This window comes from Psammomys obesus, unplaced genomic scaffold (genome assembly GCF_907164565.1).
Source record: "Psammomys obesus unplaced genomic scaffold, mPsaObe1.curated_primary_1811, whole genome shotgun sequence".
Taxonomy (NCBI): domain Eukaryota; kingdom Metazoa; phylum Chordata; class Mammalia; order Rodentia; family Muridae; genus Psammomys; species Psammomys obesus.
The window spans coordinates 6113301-6130383 of record NW_026585687.1 but is presented as its reverse complement, the minus strand read 5'-3'; the positions used below and the strand labels follow the sequence as shown (position 1 = coordinate 6130383).

General features: G+C 35.8%; 1 protein-coding gene across 1 annotated transcript in view; it reads right to left on the bottom strand.

Moving 5' to 3' along the window:
• Positions 1-527: 527 nt before the first annotated feature.
• Positions 528-17083, bottom strand: part of Sh3bgrl (SH3 domain binding glutamate rich protein like) — an 84370-nt gene continuing 67814 nt past the window's right edge. The window contains exons 3-4 of the mRNA XM_055592715.1: positions 7259-7339; positions 528-2781 (exon numbers count right to left, since the gene is read on the bottom strand). Of these exons, the coding sequence (XP_055448690.1) occupies positions 2749-2781; positions 7259-7339 (114 nt within the window). The 3' untranslated portion in view covers positions 528-2748. The remainder of the gene's footprint in view (positions 2782-7258; positions 7340-17083) is intronic.

Sequence of the window (17083 nt, the reverse complement as noted above, 5' to 3'; positions counted from 1 at the left end):
GTATAGCTTAGGGTGTAACTAATAGGTAAGAACTAATAGGTAAGATATTAGGTGCTCCATTCTTCACACTATGTTGATGACTGTGCAAAACCCATGAAATTTTACATTTTAAATAGGTAAATTTTAAGGAATATAACATATCTCAATAAACTTGTTAATAAAAACAACCATAACAAAATAATAATTAAATTAACAAAACGATTACTCTTTCAAAAATATTCTAAATGTTTGTCTGTGTACTAAGTTCACGCCTGGTGCCAGAGGAGGCCAGAAAGGACATCAGATTTCCTGGAACTCTAGTTACTGCCAGTTGTGAGGCACCTTGTGTGTGCTGGAGATAGAACCTGGTTTCTCTAGAAGAGACCTAAGTGATCTTAAATACTGAGCCATATCCCCAGTTCCAAGAATAGTTACTTTTTATATAAAAATTTAAAAATTAGTTACAAAGGGATGACCAGTAATATTCAGAAGCAGCGGTTGTGGAAGGGGGACAGAAGACCAGAAAAATCAAATTAATCAAACATGAATCACTTAATTGGTTTTATTGGAATTCATCAGAAGGAAAGAATTACAGGTGTTACATAGAATACGACATCCTTTGTATATTTTAAACACCAACAACTGGTTAACAATATCCATGAGAATTATACTTTTTTACCTTTTTACTTAAAGAATGCAGTCTGATTTCACCAAAACTCCTTGTACTTAGTCTTTCCCAATCAAAACGATCTTTATTTCAAAATTCTCTGTTTACCTGTGTTCAGGTTCCCAAGGAAGTGTTCACATTTAACATTACAATTAACAATTTATAGTGTTTTTGGAAATGGAACTCTTTCTGAAGATCAAAAATTCTAAAAGGCAAATTAGCTCTAAAATGAGAAATTAACAAATTATCTGATCTGTTTTATAAACACAAATATTCCAAACATATTATAAAAAACAGCAAGAATTTTATTCCCCAGGCTATGAAAGTTCTTTCAAAACTCAACTTAATTCTCAGAATTTTGTTTTCTTTTCTTTCTTCTAAAGCCTTCAATTTGAGAAAACTCAATCCAAACTTTTACTTTAAAGCTATAGATAAATTGATTTCAAGGTATTATCCCATAAATATAAACATCCTCCATGCATCTATTTTTGAATAATGCCTGTCCCAACAGTGTTATTTAATACAAACCAAAAGTTAAATTTCTCACATTGAATATTGCTAGTATCATCTGCAGCATTTAGGAATGTTCAGAAAAAAAAAATATTGGCTGAAATTATTTTGCTTACTCCAGATTTCATTGAAAGCACTGTTTTCCATAGAGTTCTCTGAATTTTTTTTTTTTTTTTGGTAAAAAGAAAAAGGAAAAAAAATAAGAGGAATAGGTAGCTTTGACTCTAATTTAATGTTCAAAGTTCAGATCACTAAAAAATTGAGAAATTGTCTTCAAATTGTTTTTTTTTTTTTTGGTTTGGTTTGTTTTTCCCCTTCCTAAACACCTATAAAGAAACAATTACTCATCAAAATTACTGTATATTATTCAGAGTCCAGTAACAGATAATTTTTTAAAACATTTATTTTAAAGTATCAAATCAAGTTTGAATTTCAGTAAACACAGCAATGCCTTCATTATATGTTGGATTTTTTTTCAGAGTTCAGTCTAGCAAAAGGCAGATATCATACAATAATTTAAAATCAAAGATGTGTGTTTGAAAAATAAAGTAATACAAGACAAAGGTATAATATCAATATCTTCTGGTTGAGTGATTTGGGTCATCCTTATCTTCAAAATATTTTCAAGGTTGTTCTCATTCTTTGATACTTGTGCTTTCTCACAAAATCAAGGCATGGTAGAGATTCTTTCTACTTGAACTGATTTGTTGATACAATCTACCTAAACTGAAAAAAAAAAGCTCACCTATCAAGAGACAGTGGCATTCATAATCACCAGCAGTGTCAAAGCAGGAGAAAAGAGCCGCTAAGATTTCTCTTAGCAAACATCAAAGGAAAATAAATCTTGAACAATGAGGGGCAAAATCTTGCATAATGGTTAATTTAAAGTCAGAGCTCTTTGCAAGGAAGGACCAATTGAAAATTAATTGCAATCTTTTTCCGTAACTTATATACCCATATTTTACTGAGGCAAGCAACTTAGAAAAATGATAATGTTATAACTGTATAAGTAACAAGGAATCTGTCACTAACTGTGCAATGAAAGGGTACATTTAGAAGCCTGGAAAACGTATGGTCCAGGGCATAAAATTTTATTCTATAAAATGAAAATACCAAAATCACCATAGGAAATTATAATGTCTAACACATCATGAACATAACCTGCAAACACATTTCAACAACAGTAACATCACATCAAAGTATTCATGTTCACTAAAGTTAATGAGGCAATTTTGGAATAAGAGTCTCGATCTCTCTCTTTCTCCTGCTTTAATTCCTTTAAGTTGAAATGAAGATATCCTTAAGCTACACAGTAATATAAAAAAAAGGAGCATATTTTTGGCAAAATCCTTACAGAACCTAAAATGCCTTGGCAGATGATAATACTACTCTATGATATCTACTTAAAGTTTTAACTTCATCTCTCATTTTCTCACCACCATGTTCACATTTTAATTATGCTTGTTTGCAGGCAAGAACATCAACTACTCTACTATTTCAACATTTAAGCCTATTTTTTAAAGCCAAGATTTTTTTTAAATGCAATGGATATTCATTATTTTTCAATATGCTGAAGGGAGAACAGGTAGCATTCATTCCTGCTGCTTTTCCTGGGCTTTTGCTTCCTGGAATAAAACAAACAAACAAAAAATTCATTTAAATATCACAAGGCAGATACTCCTGTACATTTTGGTTAACATAAATTAGCTCAAATTACTAAGATAATTCAAAAAGAGAGTACTTACTTTCATAGAAGAAAAGGCTTTAAAATAATTAGCAGTAGCTTTCATCATGCCATGAAGTACTATGCAGGTTTCTGGGAGAGAATAGGCATCAAATTCTGATTCAGCTATGGACCCTGTATACCACAAAACCAACTCACCAGGCAAGATGGGCCCATTGGTAAAGTGGTGTGACTGTTATGGGGGTTAGCAACTTCTTTCTGATTTGGTTTGAAGTCTGTCCTGTAAGAGGAACTAGTTCTGTGAGCGCAGTAAATACCCCCTCGACAATGAGGTCACAGGTACTCAGGAGGAGCCTACTATTATTTTGCTGAACGGTCATGTTGTATTCATCAAACTGCCTTGTAAATGTTTGTGTTTATGACCATATAGTGCTGCTTACAAACCTGACCAGAGAAACTTCTTTTTGCAGTGAGCAGCAGTTGATAACTAATCAAAATACTAAGAAAAATGACTGTTGAATGCTCAGTCATAATGGGACATCTGTATTATCCCCTCCAAGTCTGAAAGAACACCTAAAAAGATAGGACCCTGACAATATGCCCTCATGAAATTAAGGTAGGGGCTTGTAAAGCCCCACCAATCCTTGGTAAATGGCTCCCCATCATATCAGCAACATTTTTTAAATCCAATGGGTCAAAATAAATACAAAATAAATAAATCAAATAAACACAAAAGGCTTTTAAAAACTTAGCAGAAAAAAAAACACTACGAAATAGCAACTAGCATATGCAGTTGGGGAAGCAGTTACATAATAATGTGCATATATTTGTCAAGTATTTCTTCTCATAAGTGCACATCACTTTCAAGTATTTGGAAAACAGCCTAGCTCCCCATAGCCAAACTCTATATTTCCAATGAAAGAAATTTACTAACATGGGCATCTAAACAAAAGGAAATTCTACATTCTAGGTAACTGGCCTAATAGGTAGTGGCATACACTTTTAATCCCAGTACCAGGGGAAAGGGGCAAGGCAGGTGGGTCTCTCTGAGTTCAAGGCCAATCTGATCTACTGAGCAAGTTCCTTTCTAATTTTAGGAATAAAATAAATTGTAGGACCAGTGAGACAGCTCAGCAGTGCTGTCTATGATGCAAGCCTGATGATTTGAGCTAAAATCTGGGAACTCTTACCTACACACGTGCATTGTGGTTCTAATGCTCCCTCGTAACACACACAGACACAAGACACACACACACACACATGTGTACACACACTGAACTTAAAAATTATTAAAATAAAGAAAACAAGATAAAATATATTAAGGTCTCCAATAACACACAGGTGTCCATGTACACACACATTATATACATACACACCCAACAATAATAAAAAACTTATTTAATTTTAAAAAGTATGCTGGGTACACAAAAGGATAATAAAGATTATTTGTCTTCCACAAGAATGTGTTTTATTGAAATATTTGCACTGCAGTTCTTTTAGGTAGCAATATATGTATATATGATATGATATGATATGATATGTATGATATGATATGATATGATATGATATGATATGATATAATATGAACTTTATCCTGTGCCTGCAGAGGTTTTGAGTTAAGTAAATCAGGATTCACATCCCAGCTGTGCCATTCAATTCTGTAGTTTTGGACAAAGTAAATTATTTAAGTATTAGTTTCTTCTACAGAATTCCATTGCAGACACTTAGCTCATAAATATGATCTAAGGATAAAACAATGAAAACAGATATATACAGAGTGTTCCCCTGAGTGACCTCATTAGAGGCAAAAATTCTTTTTCTCCTTTCCTCCTTTTGACTGAAACCAACTCCACAGTTAGGTTATTAATCTTAGTTATTAATCTCCTGTATAGATTATTTTCAATGAAAATAAGATTGTTTCACATACCACAACTGAGGAAGATTCCATGGCCACTTTTCATACACAATGATTCAAACAAGATTAATAAAAACATTTTTCTAACTATAACTCTCTACTATATTAAAAGATTACTTCAAAAGGCTTTCCTAGGCAAATCATTTTTCCCTAAAGACAAATGTCACTGGATTTATATTTTTGTCAAACTATAAACTATTTTATTATTTTTCATCTTAAAATCATCACTTTCACTACAAAGCAAGAACTGCCAGAGCTAAGAAGTACTTTCTAAATTAAAATAAAAGCAAGAAATCAGTACTAACCTTTCCCTCTTAAGTATCTTTGGTACACAAACGGATAATAAAGCATATTTGTCTTCCGCAAGAATGTGCTTTTTGGAAATATTTGCAGTGCAGTTCTTTCAGGTAGCAGGCTTTCTAGTGCATTCATTTTCAATAAATTTTAAGAGTATGCACTATTACTTATTTGGTAAATAAAGAATGATAGATGATATTGGCAATGAATGATATTGGCAGCTATCCTTTTTAGGCTCCTTTTTGTCCTATGTATAGGTTCTAAATATGATTAGAGAATTATCCAGTGAAAATAAATCTATAACTAATTTTCATATTTTTCCACAAGCTACACAGTTCTCTCTTATCAATACAGGACATTCTTGCTGAGACTATATAGTTATTTTGTCAGACTATAACATTCTTGAGTCTTTTGACAAATATTTGCTCTTCTCATTTTCAAAGAAGAATAACAACTCACCTTGCCAGCGCTACTGTTTCGATATACTTTCCCAGAGCAGAGTTTTACCTTTTGGTTTCATTTTTACAAATTTCACAAATGAAAATTGCATTTCACCTTACAACATCTCTTTCACCATCAGTGTTCTTTTCCAGTATGGTTAACTACTTAATTTTCTTTTTTGCTAAGATTTATTTTTATTTTTCAATTTTATGTGTGTCTGCATATGAGCATGTGCACAAGAGTGCTGTTGTCTTCAGAAGCCAGAGGTGTGGCTCTAGAGTGACATCTGTTTGTGAGTGTGTGCTGGGAGCCAAACTCAGGTCCTCAATTCTATTCGTGGTCACAGTCTACTGCATGGCTTATCTCCAAAATCGAAATCATTTCAATTCCCCTCATAATGCTGATGTTCCAAAACTCTCCTCAATCTTCACAGGTAATTTCACTTTTCTCATGCCTCACAGGTAATCACTCTTCTAATCTCACACTAATGGAAGAATACCTTTAATTATGAACTTTGTAACCTTCCCTCATATTAACATTCCTATTTGTAATCCTTCTCTCCTTATATCTTTCAATCTCACCAGAAGATCATAAGCCCTCTCATTTTAAAGACTCACCCTCTCCCTGGTTAATTCCTTGTTCTATTATAGGTCCAAATTCCAAGAAGAGCTTTAGTAATCCACTTCAGTTCTTAGATGCACAAATATCTTTTTCATTTGGCAAAGCTTGTAATGTAATTCTCCTTCTAAATTCATCATTCTTCTTTTTAAGCTATTTCACTTAAGGCCCTCTCAATTGTTTTTGTGGACTGTTAAAGCATCCTAAAATAGAAGTCTGACTATAACATGTCATTCCTCTAATGTTCACAGAGCACACACCTGCCAAATTTAGCTTCTTAAGCCAAATTTTCATGGCAGGATGGCACACAAGTGTAACCCCATCACAGGGGAAGTCTAGGTGCTAAGGAGAAAGTGGGCAGCCTTTGCCTTATCCCTGATTTCAGTGGGACTGATTTAAGTTTCTCTCCAATTAGTTTGATGTTGACTATAAGACTGATGTATATTGCTTTTACTAAGTTTAGGTATATGCCCTGTATCCCTGATCTCTCCAAAACTTTAAACACTAATCAGTGTTGGATTTTGTCAAATGCTTTTCCGGCATCTAAGGAGATGATCATTTTTTTTTTTCAGTTTGTATATATGGTGGATTACACTGATGGATTTTCTTATGTTGAATCACCCTGCGTGCCTGGGATAAGGCCTCCTTGGTCATGGTAGATGATATCTTTAATGTGTTCTTAGATTCAGTTTGTGAGTATTAAGTATTTTTGCATAGATGTTCATAAGAGAGATAGGTCTGAAGTTCTTTCTTTGTTGGGTCTTTGTGTGGTCTAGGTATCAAGGTGACTGTGGCTTCATAGAATGAGTTTGGTAATGTTCCTTCTGTTTCTACTTTGTGAAATAGTTTAAAGAGTATTGGTGTTAGCTTTTCTTTGAAGGTTTGGTTTAGAATTCTGCAATGAAACCGTCTGGCTCTGGGCTTTTTTAGGATGGGAGACTTTTGATGACAGCTTCTATTTCCTTAGGAGATATAAGACTGTTTAATTTATTTACCTGATCTTGATTCAGTTTTGGTAAATGAAATCTATCAAGAAAACTGTCCATTTCATTTAGATTTTCAAATTTTGTTTTGTACAGAACTTTTATTGATAAAAAACACAGCAGCAATAAGACAGTCAACAACAAAGGACATAGAGGAATCATACCTTTGAACCAGGTGGTGCTGTCAAGCCTAAAAAGGCATAAACTGCATTATTTTCTCGGGCTTCAAAGAAGGCATCATAATCCTTTGTGAAAAGAAGACAAGAAAAATTAGCAATCAACAATCCAATAGAAAAGAAATGTTCTCACAATGATTTGATTGGTTGACAAGATCAGCTGTCTCCCTTGGAGCTAAGCTCTATAACGCTGAAATCCTGGAAGGAGTAATAAACAGAAACCAGGAGGATTTCTGAAATGACAAGTGTGTAATACCAACTTCAGAAGCTAAGGAAGAAAGATCACCAGTTCCAGGCCAGACTGAGCTACACAGGGAAACACTATATCGCAAAAAAAGCCCATTATTCATCCCCTAGGTGAGGAGCATTAATGTCTGGTGTACAATTTGAAAAATGTTTACATTGCAATCTCTCTCTCTTTTTTCTGAGACATGGTTTCTCTGTGTAGCCTTGGCTGTCCTAGATGCATTTCGTAGACCAGGCTGGCCTTGAACTCACAGAGATCTGCCTACCTCTGCCTCCCAAGTGCAGGGATTACAGGCATGCACCATCATACCTGGATAATATCTCTCTCACCTTTTTAACTTTTATTTTATCTGCATTGGTGTTTTGCCTGCCTGTATGTCAGTGTGAGGGTGTCAGATCTTGGAGTTAGAGTTGTGAGATGCCATGTGGGTGCTGGGAATTGAGCCCAAGTCCTCTGGAAGAGCATTCAGTGATCTTAAATGCTGAGCTGTCTCTCCAGCCCCACATTGCAATATTTCAATATTGGCTTGTATTCACCTTACTTTCGAATAAGAGTAAAATTTTAAAATGCCCAGACAAAGCATTTTGAGGCAAAAACAAACAAATAAAGAAAGAAACAAGCCTCTAAAAAAACAGTATATTCATTTTGTGATAGTCTGTTTTTGTGTTTTATGAAATTCTGTGTGTGAATGTTGTGTCTCTGCATCTTTATGTGTTTCTGGTGCTTTCCTTTGACTGTTTTCCCTTTTGTTTGTTTTGCCCTATGATGATTTCTTTGTTTTTATTTTGTCATTTTATTTTGTTTTACTTTACTGTTTTCAGGTAATTGTTTTCTAACAATAGAGAGCAAGAAAGTGTATGGATTTAGGTGGGTGAGGAAATCAAGAGGACATGGGAAGAGTTTGAGGATGGGAAACTCTAATCATATATTGTTTGGAAAAAAAATCTATTTTCAGTTAAAAACAACAACTAAATAAATACAAAGAGGAAAGGATGGAGGAAGGGAGAAAAGGCTATTTAACATATATTTGAAGGCAGGTTGATCTTTGGCTCAGAAAAGGCAGAATCGTTTATTGCACACCACAAAGAATTTACATCTGCTTGCACCTTCCTCCACAACCTAAAGCAAGTATTCTTCAGCAGTAGATTGCTTATTTACAGACTCGTTCCAGTTCTCCATATTTCCATCCCTTCGCCGAATTTTATAGTAATTTTCTCATCCCTAAATTAAACCAATATTAGCTACACACGCATAAAGCCAGAAGAACAGTGAGGCTGTACTGTGTTTTCTAAGAGAGTAAAATGTTCTTGAAATGAGCAAAAAAAAAAGCTTTAACCCTGAAGGTTCAGGAGAATCTTGACACATCTCAATTTGGTTGAGCTTTACATTGTTTGTCCCCTAGACCACAAAGCCTTCACCAAAAATCACATACGGACTTGACTACATTTGTAACTTGTAATCAACAGCAAACATAGTTCAATGTCTATTTTCTGTACATGGCCTTGATTATGTGATTTCTGGACATACATAGGGAACCTGACTTTTTGGCTGATTTGTTACAGCTGAGATTCTCAAAACTTGCTGAATTTTCTACAGACTGTCTCAACAATAGATTGCAGGCTTCTTTTCAAGCACCTTTCCTTCTTTCCAGCATTTGGAGAATGTGGACATAAATGGAACCCTACCAATTTGGATCCTACTTCAAGAAATAGCAGAACACATAGAGCCAGGCATGGTGTCCCATATCTGTAGTCTGCATTTGGAAAGAAGAGGCACGAGGATTAGAAGTTCAGAGCCAAGAGCTACATGGTAATATGGTTGTTTTGGCCAGTCAGAGTTATGTAAGATCCTGTCTTAAAAACATAGTCTTTTCCCCTTATTATTCTGAATAATATGAACTTAATTCTTTTTATTGATGAAGGATAACATTAAGTCGCTAAAATGATTAACTACACATAGAAGAAAATAATTGCAAAACATGTAAGTGGCAAAAAATTTACATCTCTATTACATAAAAATCATAAGACATAATACTGATTAAACAGATATTTAAAGAAAATAGAAGGATGACAAATAAGCACATAAATGTATGTTAATATCATAATTTTGAGCATTTCATAAACAGAAATTAAAATGACCGGAAAATATCAAGACACCAAGCTATTTGGGATTGGTTGAAAAGGTTGACAATAGGGCTGAGAAGTAGCTCAGACCTGCAGCATTTGTCTATCATGGGTACAATACTGAGAAAAATATGCAGGAACATATAAAAAGAGCAGACAAACTTCTGACAATACCAAGAACTGAAAGAAAAGGTTGAGTACTGGACACGTAGGGTAAATGGCAGAGTCCATCCAGAAACATTTCAGATTCCTTATAAATTAAAAATACAATCACTGCCAAGTGTGGTGGCACACTTGTGTAATCCAGCCCTCAGGGAGGCAGAGGCATGCAGAGCTCTGTGAGTTTGAGGTCAACCTGGTCTACAAAGGGAGTCAAGAACATACAAGGTTACACAGAGAAATCCTATCTCAGAAAAAAAAAATACATTCACGGTGTTAAGCAACAAACACATCCTTGGCATTCAATACTGAAAAGTGAAAATTAGTGTTCATACAAAAATCAATGCTCAAAGCACTGATAATGACAATGGTTCAAATTTATAAACAATAAAAATGTCTACCAATGTACAGTGTTTATATCTGTATAATGATAAACTGCCACCCAGCAACCTGAGGGAACAAGGTGTTGATACAGGCAACAACTAGATCTCAAAAATATACAATTCACTGAAAGAAGTCAGCATTGAAAGACTGCATACTATATTAACCAATTTTTATGACCTTATCAAACAGACAAAATTATAGTGCTGAAGATAAATTAGTGCTTGCCAGGGATTAGGGTTAGACATAGTATATACATATAGAGGAATATCACAACACTTTGAGAAATAGTATTTATCGTAGCACTAGTTCCACAAACCAATGCATATGTTAAAATTCATAGGAAAGCGCACACCACAAAAGTCACTACCACAAAGTAAAATTTCAAACATGAAGCTTATACAAACATAAACAATCTAATTACATTTCAAGAAAAAAAATGACAAAAACAAAATTATATAAGTTAAACAAAAGTAAGTACTGGAGGATGTGTGTGTGTGCTTGAGTGTGTGTGTGCATGTGTGTGTGTGAGGGTGTGTATTGTGTTGTATTCTACCAAGTGGCTGGGAGAACTTAAATGTGGGAGCTGCCAAAACAACCTATACAAATTAAAAGTAAATTCAAGTTAACCCAACTAAAAATGGACTAAAATGCCCAAATAAGACATGCCTCAAATAAAAATCTATAAAAGGCCATTAGGTTTATGAAAAAATAAACATAATAATGCATTATTGAGGAATTCTTTTTGGAAAAATAATATTTTTATTATAAAAAGTTAAACATAGGTTTATATACTAAGAAAATAATGCAGATTGAGAAATTAGGCTTATTGTTTATTTTATACAAAAGAACTATCTCACAAAACAATATTAAATGAGAACTGAAATGCTGGTGAAGACTCCTTAAGTATGCTCCATAGGTATTATCATAACAGAGTTAGTTTTATAGAATATACTTCCTCAAATTTTATTTTATGTGATTAATCAACATCAATGTTGTGTTTATTAACCTGTCATTAATAACGACTTGAAGTACCACGGGATTGGAATCAACAATCCAAAACATCCTCTGCATTGAAAGAGAATTTATAATGCCCTGTATGAGAAGCTTAGATTTTATAGTAAAATGTTGATGCACAATTTACTTTTTGAAATATGAAACTGTTGGTTATTCATTTAAAAACATTCAAATATGAGTTACAAACAGAAAGACTTGATATATGCTTGCCAATTATGTTCAGAAAATTAATAATACTTATGAAACATAACAAAATGTGAAAATAATTCTTGGTCTTTTTCAAATTTTGGCATTTATCAAAGTATAAGCTAACTCTGCTCAATTCATAGACATAATTTTAACAAGTATAAAAAAGTATTTTAAAAAGAAATTATTTATGATATTTAAACCTATATAATCACTTGTTGTATAATTAATAATCGGAACTTAAAATCAACTTTCTTAGTTTTTAGTTTTTATAAATCTATAACAATATATTTGTTTTTTACATTTTAGTATTTATTTAATTTTTAATTTTTATTTATTATTAATTACAATTTATTCACTTAGTATCCCGGTTCTAGCCCCTCCCTTATCTCCTTCCAGTCCCACCCACTCTCTTTCTTCTCCTCCCATGCCCCTCCCCTAGTCCATTGATAGGGGCAGTTCTCTTTCCCTTCCATCTATCATGTGTCATCAGGGCTGGTTGCATCATCTTCCTCTGTGGCCTGACAAGGCTGTAACCCCCAGGGAGAGGTGATCAAAGAGCCAGCCACTGAGTTCATGTCAGAGACAGACCCTGCTCCTTTTACTAGAGAACGCACTTGGAGACTAAGCAGCCTATGGGTTTCATCTGAGCAGAGGTTCTAGGTCCTCTTCATGCATGGTCCTTGGTTGGAGTATCATTCTCTGTAGATCTCCCTGGGCCCAGTGTTTTTGGGTCTCTGTTGGTCTTCTTGTGCAGCTCCTGTTCTCTCCAGGACTATCTTCCCCTTCTTCCATAAGATTCCCCTGCACTCTGCCCAAAGTTTGGCTATGAGTCTCAGCATTTGCGTCGATAGCCTTTTTCAAGTCGCCATTCGGCTGACTCTCATATTCAGCTCTTCAAAGTTTTCTGGTATACACTAACTTATAAGTGGATATTAGTCTTATAATATAGGATAGCCATACTAAAATCTACAGACCTAAAGAAGTTAAACACTAAGGAGGACTCTAGGGAGGATGCTTAAATCTCATTCAGAATGGCAAACAGGAGAGACACCTGAAGTGTGAAAGAGAGGAAACAGGATGGGAGCCTACTATAGAGGGTCCTCAAAAGCTCCACCCAACAGGGGAATAGAAGCAGATGCTGAGACTCAGGGCCAAATATTGGTAAGAGCTCAGGGAGTATTATGGAAGTAGGGCGGGGGATAGAAGAACATGGAGCATTTAGGAGTCCCACAAGGAGAGCAACAAAGCTAAAAAGTCTGAGCCCAGGGGTTCCTTCAGAGACTGATGCCCCAATCAAGGACCATGAATGGAGAGGACCTAGACCCCCTGCTCAGAAGTAGCCTACTGGCAGCTGAGTATCCACGAGGGTGCCAGAGTAAAGGAGGCAGGGTCTGTCTCTGTGATTAACTCGATTGCCTTTTCTTTGATCAGTTGCCTCTGAATATGCGGTCTTGCCAGGCCACAGAGGAAGGGGATCCAGGCTATCCTGATGAGACTTAATAAGCTATGGGCAGATGGCAAAGGAAGAGAACTCCCCCTTTCAGTGGTCCAGGGGAAGGGGATGGGAGAAGAGGGAGGGAGAGCGGGGTTGGGAGGAGTTGGGGGAGGAGCCTTCAGTCCGGATATATAATAAATAAAATGTAAAAAATAAAAATAAAAATTTAATTTTGAAAAGCTCTCTGTCCACCCCTAACCCCTGCAAGTTGTTCCAAATGTCTCCTTCAAAAAAGCTGATTGAGAGAGAAGCTGCAAGTCATGAAAAAATGTTAACTTTTCTCTTGCCCAACAACACTGGTTTATTATTGAGGAATTCCAAATTAAAACCACAGTGAGATATCACTTTTAACCATACAAGAATGATTTCTTTCAAAAAGACAAAAATATAATGAACATTATAAAGGAGTAGAGGAAAGTAAAACCTTCCACATTATTGCATGTGAATGTAAACTGGTACAACCATTATGGAAAATGATATATAGAGGTTCCTCAGTCCTTAACTACCTTAGGGGAGCCTGGTCTACATACATAGCAAGCCCAAGAGAGAAAGAAAGAAAGAAAAAGTGAGAGAAAAAGAGAGAGAAAAAAAGAAAGAAAGAGAGAGAGAGAAAGAGAGAGAGAAAGAGAGAGAGAGAAAGAAAGAAAGAGAAAAAAAGACAGAGAGAGAGAGAGAGAGAGAAAAAGAAAGAGAGAGAGAAAGAAAAAAGTAAGAGAGAAAGAGAAAGAAAGAGAAGAGAGAAAGAGAAAAAAGAGAGAGAGTAAGAAAGAAAAAGAGGAAGAAAGAGAAAAAAGAGAAAAAGAAAGCAAAAGGAAGAGAGAAAGAGAGAAAGACAGAAAAAGAGGGAGAGAAATAAAAAAGAGAGAAAGAAACAAAGAGAAAGAAAGAAAGAGAAAAAGAAAGAAAGAAAGAAAGATAGATAAGCAAACGTACAAAAAAAAACTCTATCCCATGATCCAGCACTCTCCCTTTGGGGCACATACCCAATGGCAGTGAAATCGTAATGGGTATAGGTCTTACACCTAGAACTCATGATGGAAGCAAGAGAATTGCCTGAGTCAGTCTGGCATATAGAGAATCCTAGTATTAAAAAGTCAAAGAAATGAAGAATGAAATCAGTCTGTCAAAGAGATTTCTACAATCAGATATTTACTTCACCACTTGTCACAACAGGCAAGACATAAAAAGTGCCAGTGTCCTTCAATGGATGAAGAAAAAAGAAAATTCGGCATGTGTACACAGTAAAACACTATCCACCCTTTAAAATAAAACCCTGTTATCTGTGACGTGAATGAACCTAGGGATATGTTCAATAACATAAGCCATCAGAAATACCATATGTTCCATACTTCAAAATACTGAATTTACATATAAGATTAGCATTTTTATTTATTATTTATTACAGTTTATTCACTTTGTATCCCAGCTGTAGCCCCCTCCTCCAGCCCCTCCTAATCTCACCCTCCCTCCCTCATCTCCTCCCATGCCCCTCTCCAAGTCCAGCAGTAAGAGAGGACACCTCTTCTTCCATCTGACCCTATTCTATCAGGTCTCATCAGAGCTGGCTTCATTGTCTTCCTCTGTGGCCTGGTAAGGCTTCTCCCCCCTCAGGGGGAGGTGATCCAAGATCCAGCCACTGAGTTCATGTCAGAGACAGTCCCTGTTCTCTTACTATGGAACTCACTTGGAGACTGAGCTGCAATAGGCTACATCTGTGCAGAAGTTCTGGGTTATCTCCATGCATGGTCCTTGATTCGAGTATCAGTCACAGAAAGATACATGGGCCCAGATTTCTTGGTTTTGTTGCTCTCCTTGTGCAGTTCCTATCCGTTCCAGGTCTTTCTATCTCCCCCTTCTTTCATAAGATTCCCCACACTCTGCAAAAAAGTTTGGCTATGAATCTCCGCATGTGTTTTGATATCCTGCTGGGAAGAGTCTTTCAGAGGCCTTCTGTGGTAGGCTCCTCCTGCTCCCTGTTATCTCCCTCTTCTGATGTCCGTCCCGTTTACCTTTCTGAGTAAGGATTGATTATCTTACCCAGGGTCCTCCTTCTTGCTTAGCTTCTTTAGGTGTATATATTTTGGTATGTTTATCCTATATTATATGTCTAATATCCACTTATAAGTAAGTATCTACCATGTGTGTCTTTCTGATAAGCGGTGTCCTTGATGTTAAATATTCAACAATAAGCAAGGTAGTTTGTGTTCTGGAACAATTCTCATAAGGGAGAAAAAAATTAAAAGCTTTATTTACATATCTGGAATTCTAATGTCATTAACCAAGAATGTATGACACCATATTTTGTTATCATCTTAAATCTTATTTTATTCATATGTACAAGTCTTTCAGAACAAGGATACTTCTTATAAATTTTATATCTTCTATAGCAGAGCTTCACAAATATGGGTAGGATAGTAGCCTCTGATACCACCTAGTGAAATAATAACATCATGTGCCACTATCCAGTGGCATTCAGTAGGATGTAATTTCCACATAGGGGATATCTGGCAAGGCCTGTAAGAATTTTTCTTAGTTCAAAAAAGACAGTGCTACTGCCATTGCATAGCTAGAAGCCAAGGTTCCTGTGAAAGATCCTACAGTGGACAGGGGATCTCTACACAACAAACAATAATCTTTCTAAAGTGGTCGGTGGTACAAGGTTCAGAAAGCCTCAGATAAGTAAAAGCAAATTAATATGGAAAGCTATTTACTCAATATTTCAGAGTGAAAAAGGTAAACAGAAAATAGTGAGGGCATCCAGAGATGAGCAATAGTAAGATCCTGCTAGCAAAGCTGTTTGGTAATATGGATTGGCATGAAAATTATTGTACAAAGTACATAGCAGAATCAGCAGAATCACAAGCATGTGAGTTTTCTATAAATGACTAGTCCAAATTCTTCTCTTTGAGAGTTTATAAAGTCAAAATCTTAACACTCAGTGTCATTAAACTCCCAAGTGTGTCAGGCACAAACTAACACTAAATAGAAAATTACTTCCTTTTGCACTAACAGATATGCATTTGGTTCCTGAGTCTCACCTCTTGATGTTTCACTTCTGTCTTTGTAATTCTGCGTGATACTTGCCTTTATTCCCCTGAAGTACAGCTCCCAAGGAAGAGGAAAATCAGATAGTTATGGCTTCCTAATGTACTCTTATGATCCATACTGTGATTGTTTTAAAAAATCAAACAACAGACATTTCAAAACGTAATAATGGGGTTTATATTTTCCAAAAACTAGGAGGATTTTTTTTAATTTTATTTTTTCTTATCAGTTACATTTTATTAACTCTGTATCCCAGCCATGTCCCGATCCCTCATTCCCTCCCAGTCCCTCCCTCCCTCATCTCCACCGTGCCCCTTTCCAAGTCCACTGATGGGGGGGGACCTCCTCCCCATTCATCTGATCCTGTTTTATCAGGTATCTTAGGACTGGCTGCAAAGCTCTCCTCTGTGGCCTAACAGGACTGCTCCTCCCTTGGGGCGGGTGGGGGGGGGGAGGCCAAAGAGCCAGTCATTGAGTTCCTGTTAGAAATAGTCCTTGTTCCCCTCACTATGGGAAACCAATTGGTTACTGAGCTACCACAGGCTACATTTGAGCAGAGGTTCTAGGTTATATCCATACATGGTCCTTGGTTGAATGTCAGTCTCAGAAAAGACCCTGTGCCCAGATATATTTGGTCCTTGTGGAGCACCTATCCTTTCCCCATCAGACTAACTCCCCTTCTTTCTTATGATTCCCTGTACTCTGCCAAAGGTTTGGTCATGAATCTTTGCTTTGAAAACACTGCTAGTTAGAGTCTTTCAAATGCGCTCAATAGACTCCTGTCATACGTTCAATGCACATCCCATCTGTCTTTCTAAACGAGGATTGATCATCTTACCCCATGTCCGCTCTCTTGATTATCTTTTTTAGGTGTACAGATTTCATTATGTTTATCATATCTTATAGGTCTATATAAGTGACTATATACCATGTTTGTCTTTCTCCTTCTGGGATATTTCACTCAGAATTATCTTTTCTAGATCTAGGAGGATTTTGAAAGTACTCAATACCAAAAGACAAAAAAAAAAAAAAAAAAAAAAAAAGGAAAAAAGGACACACGGTTGGAAAAAGAAGACATGCTTATCTTTTTTTTTTTGTGGCTTGAACATAACACACACTTGAATCAAAACATCATATGGTATAACATAAATATGTAC